The sequence below is a fragment of the Protopterus annectens genome, chromosome 7.part1, assembly GCF_019279795.1.
Source record: "Protopterus annectens isolate FY-2018-M chromosome 7.part1, PAN1.0, whole genome shotgun sequence".
Classification (NCBI taxonomy): domain Eukaryota; kingdom Metazoa; phylum Chordata; order Ceratodontiformes; family Protopteridae; genus Protopterus; species Protopterus annectens.
This window is the reverse complement of record NC_056740.1, coordinates 498,829,336-498,852,452: the sequence shown is the minus strand read 5'-3', so window position 1 is coordinate 498,852,452 and position 23,117 is coordinate 498,829,336. Positions and strand designations below refer to the sequence as shown.

General features: G+C 42.2%; 1 protein-coding gene across 1 annotated transcript in view; it reads right to left on the bottom strand.

The window, feature by feature from the left end:
• The window catches only part of LOC122807606 (TRAF interacting protein), a 676,961-nt gene that overhangs the window by 365,129 nt on the left and 288,715 nt on the right, over positions 1 to 23,117 (bottom strand). Inside the window, exon 9 of the mRNA XM_044078516.1 lies at positions 3,802 to 3,891. Coding sequence (XP_043934451.1) covers positions 3,802 to 3,891 — 90 coding nt within the window. The remainder of the gene's footprint in view (positions 1 to 3,801; positions 3,892 to 23,117) is intronic.

Here is a 23,117-nt window from a genome sequence, read left to right as displayed (position 1 = left end):
ACTCTTGACATCTGGATAAAAACCCAACAAAGGTAAGCAAAATGGCAAAACTGGTAAAAATTACTGGAGCAAGTCAGCTGAAGAGTTGCCACTGAGTACTCACAAGCAGCACCCTTACACTCCACTTATGCCAGTCCCTTCACAAAGTGAAAGCACAAGCAGCAATCAAAATCTCCATCACCACTCAGTTTAACAGAACACATTGACCGTAAAAACAATGTGGCAGACAATTTATCACAAAGTGAGCAGAAGCACTGCACGGACAAGCATGCTCCTGCCCATTCCCACAGTACACCTTTTAGTCAAAAAATGAAGTTTACACAAACAGTACATACTGTCTCACAAAACAGCCCGTAATAGTTAGAAAAGCACTCATTGAAAAATAGCATTCCCTGAAGGAAATTTTGGATATGGAAAAAAAAAATCAGGTTAAGTAAAGGGGAAATACTGCTTTTAACCAAAAAATAAAAATTATTTTTATTTTCTTAAAAAGGCAATTTCTGTGTAGAGGGGGTTTTCCAATCAGGACTCATCTGCCAGAAATGAATGTCTAAGTGGATGGCTGCTCCACTGAAAACCCTAGATACCTCTTCTCGTGGTGGCATGAAAGCACTGAAGAAATCCTTGCTCTTGACTGCCGATTTCCATCATGGGGCAAGCCAATGAGCAATCAAGAGTGAAGGAATGGGGGCATGGTGGAGTTTTGTGAAGCTAGTTATTTGCTGTTGTTTCCTAGACAGGGAAACCGCTCCTATAGTGTAAACGCTACTGCAGCAATGGGAATGATGAGCATTAAACTCTGATTTGGTAAGAAAGAAATAGGCAGCGAAACAGGACTGAAAGCAAGAGGAAACAAGGATGTCCAGTAAATGGATGGACTGCATGACTGAAGACCTATGACACTGAGGCATGACTGCTGAAGGTAGCAGAGTGGTACTGAAATGAGAAATGACAACACCCCAATCCCATGTAGACAATGGAAAAAAAAGGGGGGTGATTACGATTATTTTCTCAATGGGGGCAACAGTGTCATGTTCTACCCTCTCAAATCTGGTCCATCGTTTCCGCTTCCACAGCAGTGTCAACAACAGTAAGAAAAAAACAAAACACCCCTCCGACATCAAACTTTGTACAACATTTTCTGCAAGCTAAGGCCATATATTTCCAAAATAAATGCAGATAGCTTTTCCTATGTCTTTTAACACTGCATCATCAGCGGCTTAGAGAAAGTGTGAAATGTGCTCCAATCTACTTGACATATGCAAACACTTCCTATCTACTTGACATATGCAAACACTTCCAAATGAGTAAACAGAAGAGCTAGGATTTAGTGATGCATCTTAGTAATATAAGCAGAGCTGGTTCCAACCCCTGTGATCAAACTTTGGCATTCTGGGTCCTCCCTCAGGTCCTACTAATATCTACACAAGTCGGGCGCTTCAATCGAATCACCTCCTTATAGAATCTGTACACCACCCTGTTGGGTTTATGTTATAAAAATAACATGGTTTATCATGCACTACAGCTATGAACTACTTCATGTTTGGTATTTTACTCATGATCTCAACCCTTGAAGTTGGATATAATCTCCTTAACATATACAATACCAAACTGGTAGTTTTTGATGTAAAAAGGGCTTTTATTTTTAGCTTGTGATAAGAGTAGCCCCTAAGATTTTCTTGGAGCTGAAAACTCCTGTTATGACATCATGAATGATTGAACACACAGTGTTCACTACTTAAAACTAAAGTACAGGCTCCTGGATTTTCATACTAAATGCATAAGTATACGAGTGTCTCACTTCTGACCAAGACAAATCAAAACAGGTGCTGCAGGTGAAAGACTTTACATTGAAAATTATATATGCCCGTCTAATGAAGATGCTTTTTTTAATGTAATTTGACATTTGTTCCGGAAAATTCCAACTGGGACAATATCCCATGCTCAGTGGATGACTGGGGAGAATTTTTTTCTTACTCAGAAATGACTTGTGGTCATATGTAAATAATTTCTCAGTACATACCATGCAATCATTTTGAGAGTGCAGTTACAGAGAAGTGAGCACAAAAACTACATGATATAACTTTTTTTTTTTTGCAAAATCACCTGCAGTTTTAACTGGGAAATTAAAGATTTCATAACATAACAAATATATTAGCTTAGAAGACAGTAAACAGCAAAGGTATTTTACACTGTTCCTCATGCTGGAACTGTAAATAATCTTAAAGATCTAAATGAAGCCTCTTAAGTTGCAAAACAGATTGCAAAACGTTTGTTGACAGAACCTACACAGTTAATGTAGCAGGAACCATCTCTGAGAAGAAAAATGAAACTATGGGCATTTCTCATGGCTCAAAAATGGGACCCTTTCAGCTCGATACCTTCTTCTCAGATCTCCAAACTACTAACAAAGACATAAAACTAAACAAATTTGCTAGTGGCTGTGAGCTGTATGTTGTCATTTGTACAGTACCAGATACTGTGCCACTACTAGGGCTAAACCATACAAAATCAGTATAATATGAGAAATTAGCTTAAACTTAAACTAAATGCAAAGAAGTGCGTCATTGATGTCTTTAGTAAAAATCAACATCTTATAAGTAAGCAGTACCCCTTGCCAGACTGATGCACTTGTATCTCCAGGTGCCTATGTAGAAAACTGCCAATCCTTCAACTACCACGTAGCAATTAAAACATAGTTCGCCCTAGCCTTGTTAAAGTCTCATTCTGCCCACTGTAACTTATGAAGTGCAATTGTTTTGTATTTTGGTGGATGCGTACAGTAAATTGGAGAAAAGCAGCCTTATCAGTTGTTAGCACTTTCTTCTTGGTTACGTACATTTTTTATTTATATAACATACTAAGTTTTTTGTGGGTCATGTGTGTATCAGTCTACATGCTGATCAAAGCTTGGGCGTTCATCGATGATGATGATTATTAGCAGTATAGTATGGGGACCATATCTATGTTGATACTGTTGAGAAATGTGGTGGAAGACTGTATGCCATCTTGCTTCTTGACATGAAAAGGATTAGTTTATTTTTTCCGCATTTATAAGCGGACTGCAATCTAGAATCGACCCTTGGGTATTCTGAAGTCTTTTGTGTGGTGATATGTAGTTGCTGCGGGATTGCAGTGGATAGTATTATGGCCAAATCATCTGCATCCCGCACAACGGTTGCATTCATTGCCACTTTGTGCACATTATTTCAGCAGATGACCCAGTATGGATCTCTGACTAAGTACCTGGTAATACTTTCACTGATAGATTACAGTATACCCTCAAAATATATAAGAACCTTTTGAAACCGCACATATTTTTTAAAGGATGTGGTGAGAATGCTCAATCAATGCAGCAGGTCTTTACATTCTAATCTGAGACAAGGGATCATACTTCAAGGTGCATTTCCTGTTTAAGAAACACAAAACTACTAGGAAAAATGGCAGCCAAGATCTACAGAAACAATGTCTTGGATTTCTCCAAAATATCATGCAAAACTAACTCTAGTGCAACTTTCAGACTTTTACCATGCAAAACTAACTCTAGTGCAACTTTCAGACTTTTACCATGCAAAACTAACTCGAGTGCAACTTTCAGACTTTCACCATGCAAAACTAACTAGAGTGCAACTTTCAGACTTTCGCCATGCAAAACTAATTATAGTGCAACTTTCAGACTTTTACCATGCAAAACTAACTCGAGTGCAACTTTCAGACTTTTACCATGCAAAACTAACTAGAGTGCAACTTTCAGACTTTTACCATGCAAAACTAACTATAGTGCAACTTTCAGACTTTTACCATAATTTCTTTATCAGTATTTCGAAGTTCTTCTTGACTGGCTTGGAAATCCTCCATTACTTTGTTCAGCTCTAATGTTGTTTTCTGCAACTGTTAAGAGCAAAGAGAGCGGTCAATGTAAGCAATAACCCACAATAAAGACACATATTCAGTCAAAAAGAAGGAAAAAGTGGGACTGCAGCAGGCAGTGACAGAGATACTATGGACCCCTCTTCAGTCCTTAACATATTATTCCCCCTGTCTGAAATACAATCAATTCACTACAAGATCAGGAACGAACACATGATAAAGTTAAAATAGCAATGTATCAAACTAGTTACCTTTGTTAGGGCTCCTAGAAATGCAGTCTTAAAAGAACAGTCCTTTAGTCCATATGACTTAAAACGTTTTGCGTAATCATACGGCACAATGTGCATTACTTGTTAAAATGTTATGGGAATATTATGCAGAATCTTAACCTGGTACAAACAATTATACTTGCATAATAAAACATACCTCCCACTGTGGCTCCCTACTGGGACAAAGTTCGACAGTTTTTGATCACAGCTTCTAGAATGAGACTGACAAAACATTTCAGACTAATTGAAGCTATTTTGCTTCATCTGCTTGGGTCTCCAGTGAGACTATCAAAACAGCAAACACTGCTACAGATCATTTCAGCAATTCATTTACTTTATCTTCCTTTACAGAAATTTCTCTTCCCATTAGCATCTTACCAGTTTGTTTCTGGAACAATCTTTTGTAAAATTCTTAGACTTGAGCCTTTCTAAATAATCACATTTACTGTCCTGAAGGCTAAATAAAAATGCACACCAAAAAAGGCAACAGAAAAAACTGTACCCAAAAAGTCACCAGCTAGCACAGTATAGGCCACTGTCATATTTTGTAAGCGTGTTTTACAAACGCCTAGCTCTAGGCAGTTTGTGTGTTACAGATGGAGGAGGACTGACTTAAGAGTTAGATACTTGGCTTTAATATTGTACAGTTTAAAGGAAATAACAAATTAATCTATTTGCTGACCAACATTATACATGTCCAAAGAGCTCACCTGCAGCGTGGGTGACCAAAGTTCCATTACAGGCTTGAATGTTACAGGGATGGCAATGTGCAGGGAAGAGGCAAAGAATGAACTGCAGGGGTACACTTCTCCTTCAAGAGGTTTGTTGTTAACCACATATAAAAAGAAAGTTAAAAAATACTTTTGGTGGCCAGACCATGTGCTGCCATACCTTTTGGAGTACATTATCTACATAAGCTAAAATATATGTGGGCAAAGCAGCATTAGACGCACTGCTCACTGGAATACATGTCTGCTGAAATGGGAAAAAAACTGAGCTCTTGCACCACAGGAATATCTGTGTCTCACTCACTCTGTGAAGGAAAAAGCCAAGAGTAGACACATATGCCTGGAGAAAATGGGGTGAAAAAATACATAAGTGTTTACATTTAATACTTCTTGCACATCCTTACAGGTGTCCTTTTATTAAATTATAACAGTGCTCAGGAACATTTTTGTCATGAAGTGTTTTCATAGTAGCCTCTCATTAATCCAAGCACCCCTACATGAAATAAACTTGAAGATAATAAAAAAATGGGACTGGTGAGAGCAAAATTATAGGTCACCAAGTAAAATACAGACATTCGAACGTTACCATTAAAATACTCCATGTATGAGTGAATTTTCTAATTACGGTAATAGGGAAACTGCTAGAACTGAACAAAATCAGTGTGTTGCAAATACAACAAAATGCATTATGGCCACTAACTTACTCTCACTTAATGGCAGAGCAAGAAAGCGTGAGTTGAAAAACACTGCCTTCTATCAGAACTACTGTAAGACTGATCAGACTAAGTAGTGAATACAGCACACAACTCGTCAACATACAGATATAACCAACTCCTGCTGTCATTTGCAAAGTATGGAAAGAAAAACACATACTAGTGGTTACCAAATTCTTTGTAGACTAATACCCCTATTCTCACCAGCACTGACTCAGAATAATGATACCCCAATATATGTAGAACATGCAGACCGTCTCATTTCAGCATGTCCCACCTGCAACTATTTTCTTCTGAACTGTGCAAATAAACAAGTTTTAATACATAAAACGCTTTTACCTTTAACAAACCTAAAACAGCAATGACAAAATATAGTCACCGCTAAATACACTTGGACACATTAAAATAATGCCTTTTTGCAGAAGCAAGTCACCTATGCACTCCTCTCACAACCCCTTACTCATTTCTACAACAATGGGGTGCAAAAATAGCTACAAACACTGACTTGCGTAATCTTAAAATGATCTATTTTAACAGAAAAGAAAATGTTCCTTGATGTAATGACATTATGTCTCAACCAAACCTGCAGCAAAATCTAAATATATCCATCCCAACAAAAGCCATGTCTTTTCGTCTATGCGTGTGTGCATATATATACATACATATATATATATATATATATATATATATATATATATAAAAACACACACACACAACATAGATATATAAATATGTACACACACATATATTACATGAGAGTACTGAATCTGAGTGGATGTCACTTTGGTCAAAAAGTGCATAGTCATCCCCTTTGGGAAAAACAAAGTGCCCACAAATTACCACATAGGTGGTAATCCATTAAGTACGGAAGAAGTAATTAGGGATTTGGGGACCCAAGTAGACAGCAATCTCTCCTTTGACAATCACGTTGCCAAAGTGGTTAGAAAGACCTTCTATATAGCCCACCTTATCACGAAAGGGTTCACATCTAGTTCAAGAGAGGTCATTGTGCCCCTCTACTCCCCACTCATCAGGCCCATAATTGAGTACAATGCCCCATTTGGGATGTACCTTACCCGACACCTGCAGCAACTGCAAAGACCCCAAAAAGTACCTCACCAAGAGGATCAATGGACTCAAACAGATGCCCTAGGCAGTTAGGCTAAGGAAACTCCAGCTCTACTCAGTTGCTTACCACCTACTCAGAGGCGATCTGTGCCTGACGTATAAAGCCATGTCCAAACTAGAATTAATGGATATGCTCCACGCTCCAGGGACTTAAAAAACCTCAGCAAAGAAATAAATAGGACATGCTGGAGGGACAGATTCATATCCCAGAGGGTCCCCCTCACTCTGGAACAAAATCCCAATCTATGTTAGGCAGAGCCCCACAATGACCCTCTTCAAGAGAAATCTTGACGAGTGGATGGGAGATCGTAGGTTTACCCCTGGGATCTCTTCTGTGTCCCTACTAGACAGAGGCACAGTAAACTAACCTTAAAAGGGCCATCTTCTGTGACCTACTATACAGAGGCACAGTCAACTAATCTAAAAGGGTGGCGAAAGCCAAATACACTCTGGCTACGCTTATAAATGCCCTAGGGCAGATAGCCTAGTATCAACCTTTGAACCTATGGTCAACATCTGCTTAGTCGACAAATTTTTTTCAACTAAGAGGATGGTCGACAGCTGTGTGAGATCTTACAATTCGTGAGGTTGAGGAATATGCCCTTTTTTTCCCATCTTGTGCAATCTCTGAGTTAGCATATATAATTAGTAGGGGGTGCAGCTTTCCATATTGAGAATGTCAAGGCAGCTTGCTCCCTTGCAAAAAACTAAAGTTATATACTTACCATAATGACAGAGCTGCATTGTCTGTAACCATTCATTTAAACCTGCTGGGGATATCAGATCAGATTTAAATCCAAAGCCAGCCATAGAATGATACCACAGTACAAGGACAAAATGATTGACTTCCAACAATTGGCTAAGCTTCTGGTGTCATTCTAAGGGGATCCAGTATTTGTCTGCCTGGGACAACATGATCGACAGACCATGATGCTTTGCCAGAGATGGCCTGCACCTGTCGCCCTTAGAATTCCGGATACTGGCTAAGGCTCTTGCCACCCCTATAGTGCCTTTTTTTAGGCAAGGTTCAAATGACAAATTTACCACCGTAACAGGTACAAGCAAGCAAAATCTGAGGGTAATGCTACTCCACGCTAGAAGTCTAAACCTCAAAATGCACTCACTCAAGGCACTCCTTAAAATGGAGAACATTGACATCTGTGCAGTGACAGAGACCTGGTTCAAAGCTCCAGAGAGCACCCCATGCATTACCAGGCTACAATTCATACCACACCTTTCGGCCACCTAACCCAGAACGAAGCACTAAAGGCGGGGGCGTGTCCATATTCATTAAGGATATCCACACCTCCAGGCTAGCTGCACAGCATAATGCATCCGAGATTATCCAAGTGCAACTAACTCTGGGCAAGACCGCAATCCAAATTGTAGCTTGCTACAGACCCCCAGCATGCCCCAGGATTCCCACTCCTCATTTCTTGATACACTGGAAAGTATTAGGGTACAACCCAACACCCTAATAATGGGTGATTTCAACTACCGCACCATTAACTGGGAAAACTACTCATGTACCAACTCTTTTGCTCAACGTTTTCTACAATTCATAAATTCTAATGCCTTGGATCAACGTATTCACATCCCCACCAGGGGCAGAAATATCCTAGACCTGGTCATTGCCAACATGGGGAACCAGTGTTCCACACCAGAGGTCAATTCCTCGTTGGTCAGATCCGACCACAAGCTAATCAGCCTAGACATCCACATCCCACCCCCACCCCCAATTAGGGAAACCATCGTAAAAAACTTCTCCAAAGCCAACTTCATACTTCTTAAGACAGAAGTGGCAAACTTCATGACACCCATGCAGACAGACAATAGAGTTATGACTGCTGAATCCTACACAAATGCACTTTATAAGCACTTACACGAGTGCATGGATCATGCTATCCCTAATAGAACCAAGATGTTATCTTCCAAAAAAAGCAAGCCAATCTGGTGATCCTCTGCCATAAACAAACTCTACAACAGAAGAAAGAAACTGTTGCAAAAAAGAGTAAAATCCCATGACTGGAGGAACTCCCTGGTCAACCTCAATAAGAAGCTGATATCCCTCATAAAATCCTCCAAAGCTAGTTACGAAAACAAAATTACCACTGACTCTAAAGACAACCACAAAGCATTCTATAGCTATGTCAAGAATCTCAATGGGAACACTCAGATCTGCTCTGAGTTACAGCACAATGGCACTAAATATACAGAACCAACTGATATTGCCAACATCCTAGCAGATAGGTTCAGTGCTAACTTTACCCCCCTCTCAGCCCCTAGAGGGCCCATCTCTATACCGGAAGAATGCAAAGTTCCTATAATCACGGCTGCACAGGTAAAAAAAACACTCTCCAAAGCCAAGAACACAGCATCCATGGGACCTGACAATATCCCAGGCTGCGTTCTACATGAACTACAGAATGAACTGGCACCCTACCCAAGGACAATGTTCAATCATAGCCTCACCTCAGGCTTTGTACCCACTGAATGGCGCACCCCGATGGTTATCCCACTCCACAAAGGGGGAGCCACGACAGACCCCGGGAACTACCGCCCGATTAGCCTGACGAGCCTGGTCTGCAAGGCCGTGGAACGTATCATTGTGGAACTCATAAACAAAGACATTGGTAATCTCCAAACTCTGGACCCTACCCAGTTTGGATTTGTAAAAGGCAGATCATGTCTCCTAAACCTGATTGACTTATTTGAAGCAGTCACCAAAGCCACAGATGAGGGTAAAATGGTTCACACAGCTTATCTAGATCTCGCCAAAGCTTTCGACACCATCCCCCACTCTGGAATTCTAGATAAGCTCACTAGGGTATAAATCCCGATGTCACAAGATGTGTTGCCAACTGGCTCACGGACAGAACCCACACTGTGAAAGTAGCAGATTAAAATCCGACTTCAGACCAGTGACAAGTGGAGTATCACAGAGTTCAGTCCTGGGTCCTCTCCTGTTTGGTATCTACTTCTCTGAAGTGCAGGCTAACACAGAAGGTCTTTGGCTAACAAAGTTTGCAGATGACTGCAAACTAGGAGCCATAATCAAAACTCCTAACGATGTGGACAAACTACAAAAGGGCCTCACTGAGACAGATACCTGGTGTCAAAGCCATGGCCTGAAGCTCAATGCCAAAAAGTGTATTGTCATCACCTTTGGTAAAAACTCTGTACCCATGAACTACCACATAGCTGGTAGTCTACTTAATGCCGAAAATGCGATAAGACCTTGGGACACAGGTGGACAGTAGTCTCTCCTCTGATAATCACATCGCCACAGTGGTCAGGAAATTCTTCTACGTGGCTCATCTCATCACAAAAGGATTCTCATCCAGACAAAAAGAGGTCATTGTTCCCCCTCTACTCATCACTCATTAGATACATTATAGAGTACAACGCCCGTTTTGGTATGTACCTCACAAGACATCTACAACAACTGGAAAGACCACAGAAATACCTCACAAAGAGGATTACTGGCCTCAGACAGATGCCCTACGCAGACCGTCTCAAAAAACTACAGCTTTACTCCATCGCATATCGCCTACTCAGAGGCGATCTCTGCCTAACATACAAAGCTTACTGACAACCAAACAAAACGAAAAAATGAACTGCAGAACTGCTGGCAAAAAAACCAAGTAAACCAGAAGCCAAAAATTTAGCGCTTTCATCCACTGTTTAATACGTGAACTTCCACAGAAACATTTTCAAGTGATTTCCAGTTCCTTGAATAACTTACTAAACAGGAAATGACATCATGACCATCAAACTGAAAAAATAAACAAATGTGATTTTCTACAAACATGAAGTATCATCATAATAATAACAAATAAAATATATATATATATATATATATATATATATAGATATACAAATGAATGTATATACACATATACACATACATATGTATAAATGCAAAAATACAGTCATAAAAATGCAATGTAAATTCATGCAGTGTGAATAGCATAATAATCAACTTGAACATATGAGATGCATATCCAAGGACCTCTCCCACGTAGACACAACAATCACATGCATGCACACACACACGTATGGACATATAGACATGTACCCCCCCCCACACACACACACACACACACACACACACACACACACACACACACACACACACACACACACACACACACACACACACACACACACACAAACATAGAACTAAACAGTCACTATGAAAATATAAAATACACATGTAAAAAAATATATATGTAAATATCATAAAAAATATATGGCAATATAAAAATAATGATGATATATACACACAAGTACACACACCGAAATGTATATAATATAATATATATAAAATGTAATATATGTATAAAACAAAAAAATAGGTATATATATATATGAATAATGTAAATCATATCATGTCTCTGAAGGAAATCAGAGTGATATGAACATGTATGTGTGCACACATGTACAACTCACACAAAACACACATGGATCACATGCATATGGTCTCAAACACCTATCTATATTTCAAAAAAACATTTTAAATTAATATAATCATTGAGGCCAGGCAACCTATCAGCCCCCAACAAAAGTTGCCACAATGTCTCCTTGCATTCTAAGACATTGTTTAAATCTCCTCCAAATTCACTAGTGTTGATTATTTTCAAAACTGAAAATTGAAATTACTTAAAATCTCTACATGTTAAAGACAAGAGCAGCCAGTATTAAGAGGGGTACTTATGCATGCAATAACTGTAGGCAGTGTAGATTTATCAGTAAAAGTACTAGTGTATTCATAAAATCTCTTAATTACACCATTTGGTCTAAGAGTTATTACAATTGTAATTCCGATTATGTTGTTTACATCGCCAATTGTGTTTCATGTGAACATTATTACATAGAAAAAACTAAAAGGCTTCTAAATAGAAGAATCTATGAGCACTATTTGGCTATAATAAACAAAGATCAGTTTAATTCTTTGGCCAAACATTCTTTAACATGTAGAGATTTTAAGTAATTTCAATTTTCAGTTTTGGAAAAAATCAACACTAGTGAATTTGGAGGAGATTTAAACAATGTCTTAGAATGCAAGGAGACGTGTGTGCGTGTGTGTGTGTGTGTGTGCATGCATGTGATTGTTGTGTCTACGTGGGAGAGGTCCTTGGATATGCATCTCATATGTTCAAGTTGATTATTATGCTATTCACACAGCATGAATTTACATTGCATTTTTATGACTGTATTTTTGCATTTATACATATGTAAGTGTATATATGTGTATATACATTCATTTGTATATATATATATATATATATATATATATATGTATATATATATTTTTTTATTTGTTATTATTATGATAATACTTCATGTTTGTAGAAAATCACATTTGTTTATTTTTTCAGTTTGATGGTCATGATGTCATTTCCTGTTTAGTAAGTTATTCAAGGAACTGGAAATCACTTGAAAATGTTTCTGAGGAAGTTCACGTATTAAACAGTGGATGAAAGCGCTAAATTTTTGGCTTCTGGTTTACTTGTTTTTTTTGCCAGCAGTTCTGCAGTTCATTTTTTCATTTTTTTAACATACAAAGCTATGTCAAACCCAGAGCTGTTGGACATGCTCCACTTAAAGAAATCCCAATCCTTCCGAGCTACACGCTCTAGGGACCTAAACCTTGTCACCACAATAAACAGAACATGCTGGAGGGATAGATTCCTGCCCCAGAGACTTCCCATACTCTGGAACAGACTACCTATGTCAAACAGAGCTCCTCATTAGCACTCTTCAAGAAAAATCTTGATGATTGGATGAGAAATGGGAAATTCACCCCAGGGATCACATTTGTGGCTCTGCTCGACAGGGGCACAGGAAAGTAATTTTCTTGGGTGGCGAAAGCCAGGGTACATTTTTTAGCTAGGCTTATATAGGCCCTAGGGCCAATAGCCTAGTAACTACCTATGAACCTTCAGACTCAGAGCTCTCCCTCCATTTCCCATAAGCCCCCAGTGTTGCTTCTTTTATCAGACTGAGTTGCTCCTGGAAAAAATCCTGATCCCCATGAATTAGTATGGAGAAAAGGGACACAAGGGAGAGAGGACCACATAAATAGAGCCTCCTGTGCAGGCTTTGAGGATTGACCATCTAGGCCAATTGGGAACACTCATAAGAGTTGACAGTTTGGAGGGAGGGAGGTTGAGAGACTTATGGATGACTCCGATCGATCATTATGGTAAGTACATAAATTTGTATCCGATGTTGTCTTATCCATCCAGTCTCAACCTGTGAGACAGAAGCCCAGCCAGTAAAAAAAACCCAGGGAGGCCCCTAGGAAAGAACATTCCACAAGATGGTGGTACCAAAAGAAGCTCTACATCTAGACGGTACATCCACTTTGTAATGGGAGACAAAAGTATCAGTATAAGACCAGGTAGCAGCAGCAGAAATTTCAGTAGAAGCCTGCCAGAAAAAGGCAGTTTAGATAGCCACCGCCCTTGTGGAATGACCTTTAGGTTTTCTTGACAAAGGAATTCCTTACAAGGAGTATGCAAAGGAAACAGAATCAGAAAGGCATTTGGATAGGGCCACTTAGGAAACAGGCTTGTCAAGTCTTTCCTTAGAAAAAGAACCCAACAGTTAGTCAGATTTTCTGACACATACTGTTCTGTCAAGTAGTCTATGAACATCCAAACAATGCAGCAAATGTTATCCTTTGATAGTGAAATTTGGGGAGAAATCCAGCAATTGAATGGGCTGGATTAAATCTGATTCAGAAGCAACCTTGGGCAGAAAGGATAGGTTTGTCTTTAAGGTGGCTTTATGAAAAATTAAGCACAAAGTACAAAAGATGATGCTTGTATAGTTCCAAATCCCTTCTGGCTGATGTGCCTGCCACCAAGAAGAGGTTTCCATGACAACAGTTTTAAGGATACCATAGCTGAAGGTTCAAAGGGAGGACTTGTGGTAGACGAAGGTCCCGTGGAAGCACAGAGTCCCTGACAAGTAGACGTAGCAAATAGGTGCCCTTCAACAAGTCCTTAGAAACTTGACAGCAGCCACAGGGGTGTTTTCCCTGCCAACATGGAAGTTAGAAAGGGCAGCTAGTTGTCCCTTAACAGTCGAATAACTAAGACCAGAATGAAAAATGTCCGCCAGAAGTCTAGAATGTCATCTAAAGGTGCTGAAAAGGGATCAGCTCTGCCACACTTACCTAACACTAGTTGCTTCCTTTTCCTTTAACTTCTCTCTCCATTTTTTCTCTCCCTTTCTCCTTATACTTGACCAACTCCTTATTTTCTTTTGCCTGTTCACATAAAAAGAAGTTACGTACTCACCAGAACGTTCCATGGCTGTTGTCCTTCATCCTGCCTTCCTTCTTGCTGGTTGGCTTTGGAGACTATCCTCGGCTCCAACTCGGCCGTATACTATAGCTTGAGAGCTTTTTACTGGTTCAAGGCTAGCTCCTATCCCAACATGCCTAGCAGTAGTTACCCAGATCTCGTTTAAGATAACCCACCAGACTAAATAGGTCCAAATTTTACTAAACTTACTTATGAGAAAAAGACCTGTATATGAGTGTGTGATCATCAGCAAAGAGAAAGGAAGGAAAGACTGGGTCTAACCAAATGGTAAGCAAAAGGAAACTCAGCCACTGTAGCCAAACAAAAGGGAAGAACTCCTCTCGATCCTCCAGAAGGGGGAAGCAGGGTGGGACACAAGAAGGAAGGCGAGATGAAGGACAACAAACATTGAACATTATAGTGAGTACATAACTTCTTTATGTTATGTTGTCCCCAATCTCGCCTCCGTTCTTGCTGGTTGGGACAGTTTCCCCAGCACCTATATCTTGGGTGGCTCACAGGAAAAGACTCTTCAGGACCGTGGAACCAAAGGATGCCCTGTTCTGGGAGGCCACATCTACTTTGTAATGAGAGATAAAGGTATGAGGATTAGCCCATGTGGCTGCCGCGCAGATTGAATCTAAAGGCAGTTTGGCTTGAAAAGCAATAGAAGTAGCCAAGGCCCTAGTTGAGTGTCCTTTAATTTTTCCTGGAAGTTCTTTGTTCTGCAAAGCATAGACATGGATAACAGTGTCCGAAAGCCACTTTCGAGACTGGACAACCTTTCTTGTTTAAACAATTGGTCAAATTTTCTGAAATCCTTAGTCATGTGTAAATAAAAACGTAACTGTCTATGAACGTCCAATTGATGGAGCTTATACTCTGCCTTGTTGCCATAATTAGGGAAGAATACAGGAAGCTCTATGGACTGAACGAAATTGTGCTCTGAACACACCTTGGGTAAGAAAGAGAGATTGGTTCTGAGAGAAACTATCTTTGTGGAAAATCAAGTATGCGGGACAAATAGATAAAGCCTGCAACTCTGAAACCCTCCTAGCTGAAGTAATGGCAGTTAAGAAAAAGGTCTTCCATGTCAAACATTTCAATGGACAAGAAGCAGATGGTTCAAAGGGGGGGGGATGAGAGTCACTAAAACTAGATTTAAATCCCAGGGGGGAGAGGTTCTCTTATTGGAGATCTTAAGAGGGTAGTACCTCTTAAAAATGCTTTACCTAGCCTGTGGGACATGATGTTAGATCCCATTTCTCCTATATGAAAATTAGAAATGGCAGCTAGCTGAACTCTGATAGTAGCTGCCGCTGCTCTATGTTCAAATGTTTCAGCAAGGAAACCCAGAATCTTAGAAATGGGGGGCAGTAAAAGGATCAGTGTCGTTCTTTTTTGCACAACAAGAGAACCTCTTCCATTTACTAGCATAAAGTTTTCTTGTAGTGGGTTTATGGGATGAAATCAAAATGTGTTGAATGGCCGAGGAAACATCTCGGAGCCTGGCTAAGACCAGAAGTGGAGAAACCAAGCAGTCAGCTTGAGGGTATGAACGGAAGGGTGGAGAGCACCCGACTAATGCATCAGGAGATCTGGACTGGGCCCAGTATCCAAGGCTCCCCTTGCAGATGAGGCCAGAGGAATGGAAACCAAATCTGTTGAGGCCAGTAAGAAGCAATGGGGATTAACTTGCAACCCAACGACTGTGCTTTCTGAAGAACCCTGGAGATCGGGGGAATGGTGGGAAGGCATAAAGCAGTCCCGGGGGCCAATCGTGAACCAGTGCATCCATGGGTGACGGTCCCGGTGGTGGAACTAGGGCAAAGTGACTGCTGTATTTGTTATTGAGGGGAGTGGCAAAAAGATTGCAGCATGGCTGGCCCCATTTGCGAAAAATCAGCTCTGCAACTTCGTGTTTCAGGGACCACTCGTGAGGCATCAGAATAGCCCTGCTGAGCTTGTCCACTATCACACTGGATTTCCTCGGAATGTGCATTGCATCCAGAAAGCGTTGGGAAGACATTGCCCATTGTCATACTCATTGAGCCTCTTGGCATAAGGGATAAGACCTGGTTCTGCCCAGTTTGTTGATGTACCATACTACTGACATATTGTCTGTCTGAATTGCTATAGTCCCCGTAGGTAGAGAGTCGAAGTGCTTGCAACACCAGAAGCACTGCTCTCATCTCTAGGACATTGATATGCAAGTGGTACTTGTGCTATTGCCAAGTCCCTTGAACAGTCTGTCCCAGGTAATGCCCCCCCATCCCCCAATCTGGGAAGCGTCCGTGGTCACTGTGGCTATGAGTTGGGGGGTTAGAAATGGGCTGCCCATTGATGAGAGTGGAGTGAAGCCACCATGCTAAATTCTTCTTGCATGACTCCGTGATCCAAATCTGATGTGACATTGGTAGATCCTGGAATGACCAGTGAGCCAACAGAAGCCACTGCAGAATTCTCATGTGGAAGTGCACCATAGGGACCAAGGTAAATCGCTACAGCCATCAAAACCAAGACCTTGAGGATGAATCTTGCCTGGATTCTCTTTCTTTTCATGAGGAATAAAACTTGGCGACGAATGGTTAACACTCTTTCCTGAGGCAGTTTTGCTATCATGACTCTTGCGTCTAAATCTGCACCTATAATTATGGTGATGCCTAGTTGTGTACAGGTGTGAATAGTGGAGTCCCGTGACTCGATCAGTTGATGCTTGTTGGTGGCAGTGAGGAGCCTGTTGTTTAGATATGGAAACACCCAGAATCCTAGACGCCTCAGATGAGCCATGACTACCGCCATACATTTGGTGAACACCCTGGGGGCTGTGGTGAGATCAAAGGACAGAGCTCTGAACTGGAAATGACTGGCTCCCATCCGGAAGCGCAAGTACCTCCTGGACCTCCTGTCCATTTTTATATGGTAGTACGCATCCTGGAGATCGATGGAGCACATCCAATTGTCCTGACCCAAAAAGGGAAGAATGGACTGCAGTGTTCCCATCCGGGACTTTGTTTTCTTGACAGAATTGTTGAGTTTGCTGAGATCCAAAATGGGCCTCCAGTCCCATCTTTTTCAGAACTAAAAAGAACCTTGAGTAAGTGCTGGATTCGATTTGGTCTGCAGGGATTTCTTGGATGGCTCTTTTTTCTAGCAACCATTGAACTTCTAGGTTTGCTTGATCCCAAGGACTGGATGGAACATCTGGGATTGAGTGCTGACTTGTTGTAGGAGGTGGTTGGGGAAAAAGGACTTTTGTAACCCCTGGATATTATCAACAGTACCCATGTACCTTCTGTGATAGTTTGCCAGACGTTTGGGTACTGGGATAATCTGCCCCTGACTGCCTCCAGAGGCAGACAGTCGGGCGTCCTTTCAGGAGCACTGGAAAGGCCTGCCAGAGAAGGTATCTGTCAGCCTGATTCTGCGGACCCTGCCTGCCGTGGGATCGGTGTCTGCCGCATCGCTTCTCGGCCTTTTGGCTAAGATCATATGTAGTGTAGTGTTCTTATCCCCCTGGGGGAAAAATCTCCACGTGTGTCAGGCGAAACTCCCTGGGATTTTCTGTACCACATCTTCCCGCTCTTCTGACCCTTGGGGTAAGGTCTAGAGGGAGCAGAAAAACATACTCCCATGGCAGAGAGAGTTTTGCCATCCCGTTCACACCTGGTAAGAGTCTCTTACCTGAGGCCCGAACAGAGATGAGCCGTCAAAGGGAGTGTTGGTAAAGGAGGACTTCAAGGGCTCCGCAAATTGACAAAGGCGCATCCAGGAGTGTCTACGCAAAGCAACTCCTGTGCCTGCTGCCCTACTTGCTTCATCTGCTGAGTAAGAGATCAGCCACATGGAGAAGTTAACTACAGATGTCAAGGTCACAAGCTGTGAAGCTGCCTTGCTCGCAGCTCCTTCAGCTGTAGTATCCTGTAGGGTATCTCCTAGCTCCTTTAGGAGATCCCTTTGAAGGCATGTAAAGTGGGACCAATTCAGCGACCTGAGAGTAAAGGCCACTGAAGCAAACATACGCTTCCCATACCGGTCCATCATATGTGAGACTGTTTGGCGGATGGACAGAAGTCGTCTCCATTAATTCTTTCTTGGTGGCTACCTCCAACACCATAGCATCAACAGGCAAACCCTTAGATAGAAAGGACCTATCCTCTGGAGCTGTAATGAATTTATTGGGCCTCCTCAGAACTGGTTCCATAGTCTCTGGGGAGCTCCATGCCTTCCGACTCACTAAGGCCAGAAGAGGGTCGAAAGGCAGAGACACCCAAGAGGTGGAGGGTCGGGAACCAAATGCATCCAGGTAGACAGACTCGTCCTCAGAAGGGGCAAGGGATTTCCAGGATGTCTGAAAAAGAGAACTCCTCAGAGGGCGACCATGGGGATCCCTCTGAGTCCTCCAAGTCTGTGTCTAAAGTGAGAGACTCAAGGGGAGTCCAAATGCTTCCCCTTGCATTTTCTCTTCAGAGGGACTTCCTCCAAGGGGTGCTCAGGGGAGGTTTCAGATGAGGTGGGTTCACCCAATGGGGCATCCTGGAGCATGGGTTCCCTACACTTGAGGGGGGGGTGGAGGACTGGAAGCAGACTCGGGCACCGAAAGAGCAGAAGCCAATGGAGCAGGGGGTAGACCGGTTTCAGAGGACAGCATGCTCATCACCTCGAAGGCACTGCGGTCCCAGCCCGAAAGAGTCCCAGATTCCAAAGAGCCCGGAGATCTCCGCCAAACAGAGGCGATGGCTCCGAGACAGGTGTAGGAGCCGAGCTCACCTGTGCTGAAGCCCTGAGAGGAAGAGCGAGGTCGGACAAGGGTCCACTGCCACGAGAGAGCATCGGCCCCCAGATCCCTCGACAGACTGAGACAACGAAGAGATTGGGGCAGTAGTTGGAACAGATAGACCAGTGGTAATTGGAGCCAACGGTTGCACCACGACGACTTCCATGCACTCCGACTTCAAAGGAGTCGAAGAAGGAAATCGATAACTGTGCGGGTTGGGCTGTCATCGCCAATTCCTTGTGGGCTGGGCTCAATAATAACTTGGCTAATACCTGTGTCTTAGGAAGCTTCTTCACCACCCTCTCCACATCATGATCCGAAAGAGGAATGAGAGGAAGACCGATGATTGCCTGCCACAGATTGTAACAGCAGGGACTGTAGAACAGACCGCACCAGCTCCAGAGAGGGAGGCCTGGTTCTCTTGGGAGTCCTGACTGACTCTGAAACTACTGATGGAGCCACCGGAGAAAGAGCTTTATCGGAACTGACACTCTGATCAGACAACCTCGCAGGTTTGTCCTTAGATTTAGATGGCTCCGACATCAGAGCCGACGAAGATGATGGCTTAGGGGACTTTTCCTGTTTTTTACTGGCTGAGAACCCTCAGTAGAAACATCAAAGAGGCTCTTTAATAAGCCTTGCAAAATCACCTTATTTTTTCGCTCCTGCAGGACCCGAGAACTAAAAGCATGACATAGAACACGAATCCTGCAGGTTGCCCCTAAGCAATAGACACAGCTCGTGTGCCCATCCGTAATGGACATCTTCTGGCAGCACAAATCACACTTTTTAAAACCCAAAGGTTTTGACTCTTTAGGATCTTTGGACATGCTAGCAGTAACCACAACAGTACCAAAGAGAAACACCAACAGCAGCAACAACACTAAAATGAACTTAAAAAAAAAAAGTTTGAACAGGAAAATAGAAAGGAGGGAAGGGGAAGACCTAGGATCTAAGTTAAAAGGCAATTCCCCCAACCCAGGAGAGCCTCTAACTTAAACGGCTGCTCCTATAAGGAAAGAGAAAGGGAAATGAAGAGAAAAGGCCCTTAAACAAAGACAGGGCTGAGAAAAGGGAACCCACCAAGTCAAACGGGTTCAAGAGAACAAGTTAGGCCTAAAGGAAGATGACGGCAACAACAACAAAAAGGCAGCATCGAAAAGGTCAGAAAAGCCCTAGCATAAGATGAAACACACTAACACTAAACTAACAGAAATTAGCTATCTGAATCCAAAAAAATTATTACAAATATACACCTTTCTAAACATACTGGAAAATATTAAGATAGAACCAAACACCCTAAAATACTGGGTGATTTTAACTATCCTGCCATTAACTGGGAAAACTACTCATGTCCTAACACCTTTGCGCAACGGTTCTTGGAATTCATAAATTCCAACGCCCTGGATCAACTAATCCATAGTCCCACCAGGGGCTCCAATATCCTAGACCTGGTCATTACCAACATGGGAAATCAATGCTCCATACCTATGGTCACCCCCTCGTTAGTCAGGTCTGACCATAAGCTAATCACCCTTAACATCCACATCCCACCCCCACCCCCCAGTAAAGAAACCACCATGAAAAACTTCTCCAAAGCCAACTTCATGCTACTCAAGTCAGAAGTGACAAACTTCATGACACCCATGCAGATGGGAGCTGAAAGTTCAACTGCTGAATCCTACACTAAGGCACTGTACGAGCACATCCACTCATGCATGAATCGTGCCATCCCAAATAGAACCAAAATGCTCTCATCCAAAAAAAAGAAGCCAATCCGGTGGTCCCCTGCGGTAAACAAACTTTACAACAAAAGGAAGAAACTTTTCAAGAAAAGAGGAAAATCCCAGGATGCAAAAAACTCCCTTACTTGCCTCAGTAAGAAACTGAGATGCCTCATAAAATCCTCCAAAGCTAGTTATGAAAATAAAATTGCCAAAGATTCCAAAGACAACCACAAAGCATTCTATAACTATGTCAAGAATCTAAATGGCAATGCTCAGATCTGCTCTGAGCTAAAACAGAATGGCATTAAATATACTGATCCGAAGGATATTGCCAATATCCTGGCAGATCGATTCAGTGCCAACTTCACCCCTCTCACCCCTAAATGGCCCATCTCAATACCGGAAGATTGCCAAATTCCAGTAATAACGGCCACACAGGTACAAAACGCACTCTCTAAAGCCAAGAATACAGCATCCATGGGACCAGATGACATCCTGGGCTGTGTACTACATGAACTACAATATGAACTGGCTCCTCACCTAAGTGTCATGTTTAATCATAGCCTTACCTCAGGTTTCGTGCCCACTGAGTGGCGCAGAGCTACAGTTATCCCAATCCACAAGGGGGGATCCACCTTGGATCCCGGAAACTACCGTCCCATCAGTCTGACAAGCCTTATCTGCAAGGCCATGGAGCGTATTATCATGGAACTTATAAACAAAGACATTGGCAACCTTCAAACACTGGACCCCACCCAGTTTGGGTTTGTGAAGGGCCGATCTTGTCTCCTGAACCTGATTGACTTCTTTGAATCAGTCTCCAGAGCCATGGACAAGGGTAAGCTGGTCCACACAGCTTATCTAGACCTTGCCAAGGCCTTTGACACCATCCCTCACTCTGGAATCATAGATAAACTTACTAAGTTGGGCATTAATCCCTATGTCACCCAATGGGTTGCTAAATGGCTTACTGATAGAACCCACACTGTAAAAGTAGCCGACTCCAAATCCAGCTCCAGACAAGTGACAAGTGGAGTACCTCAGGGTTCAGTCCTGGGGCCGCTCTTGTTTGGCATCTACTTCTCTGAAGTACAGGACAACACTAAGGGACTCTGGCTAACAAAGTTTGCAGATGACTGCAAACTGGGAGCCATTATTGAATCCCCAAATGATGTGGATACTCTACAAAAGGGCCTTACAGAAACAGATGCTTGGTGCCAGAGCCATGGGCTCAAGCTCAATGCCAAGAAATGTATTGTTATCCCCTTTGGGAAAAACATGTATCCATGAATTACCATATAGGTGGCAGTACACTAAACACAAAGTGTGATAAGAGACTTAGGGACACAGGTGGACAGTGGTCTCACCTTAGATAACCACATCGCCACAACAGTCAGGAAATCCTTCTATGTGGCACACCTCATCACGAAGGGCTTTTCATCCAGAAAAAAGGAGGTCATTGTCCCACTGTACTCATCCCTCATTAGACCCATTATAGAATACAACGCCCCATTTGGTGTGTACCTCTCAAGACATCTGCAACAACTGGAAAGGCCTCAGAAATACCTCACTAAAAGAATCACAGGCCTAAAGCAGATGCCCTACGCTGACCGCCTTAAAAAACTCCAGCTATACTCTGTCGCATATCGTCTACTCAGAGGAGATCTCTGCTTAACATACAAGGCCGTGTCAAACCCAGAGCTGTTGGACATGCTACACTTAAAGAAATCCCAATCCCTCAGAGCTACACGCTCCAGGGATCTAAACCTCGTCATCACAATAAACAAAACATGCTGGAGAGATAGGTTCCTGACCCAGAGACTCCCCAGACTCTGGAATAGATTTGCCCATACATGTCAAGCAGAGTGCCTCTTTGGACCTCTTCAAGAGGAACCTTGACGATTGGATGGGAGAAAGGAAATTCACCCCAGGGATCACGTCAGTCGCCCTGCTAGACAGGGGTCCAGGAAAGTAAATAATGTGGGAAGAAATTGCCAGGGAATTGTTATGGCTAGGCTTGTATAGGCCCTAGGTCTGATAGCCTAATACCAACCTATGAACCTATGAACTTAGCCTGAGCCTGTATGAGCAATCTCGACGCTGCAAGGGGCATATGATATCTGGGTAACTACCGCTAAGAATGTTGGGATAGGGGCTAGCCTCGAGCCAGTAAAAAGCTCTCGAGCTAAAGTATATGGTCGAGTCGGGGACGAGGTTCGGCTCCAAAGCCAACCAGCAAGAACAGAGGCGAGATGGGGACAACATAACATTCACATTTTCCCCTTCAACTTCATCTTTGCTTACCTTTACTCACTTGTTAACTGCAACCCCTTTCTTAGTACTCTTTTCTTGGATTATAACTATGAAACATACCCATAACACTAAATCCCTACTCAAATTAGATCTTCTGTACTTCAAATATCTTGCCTCCTCAATTTGTCCTTGAAGCTCTTACTACAATTGTTAATGCTACTTATTTATTTTTTTATATCTGCTCTGTAAACATTTCATCTACTTGGCTTGTTGCTCTGAAACTAATTTTTGTATAATTTTGTATAATTCTGTATAATGTTAATTTTTGGGGCTTTT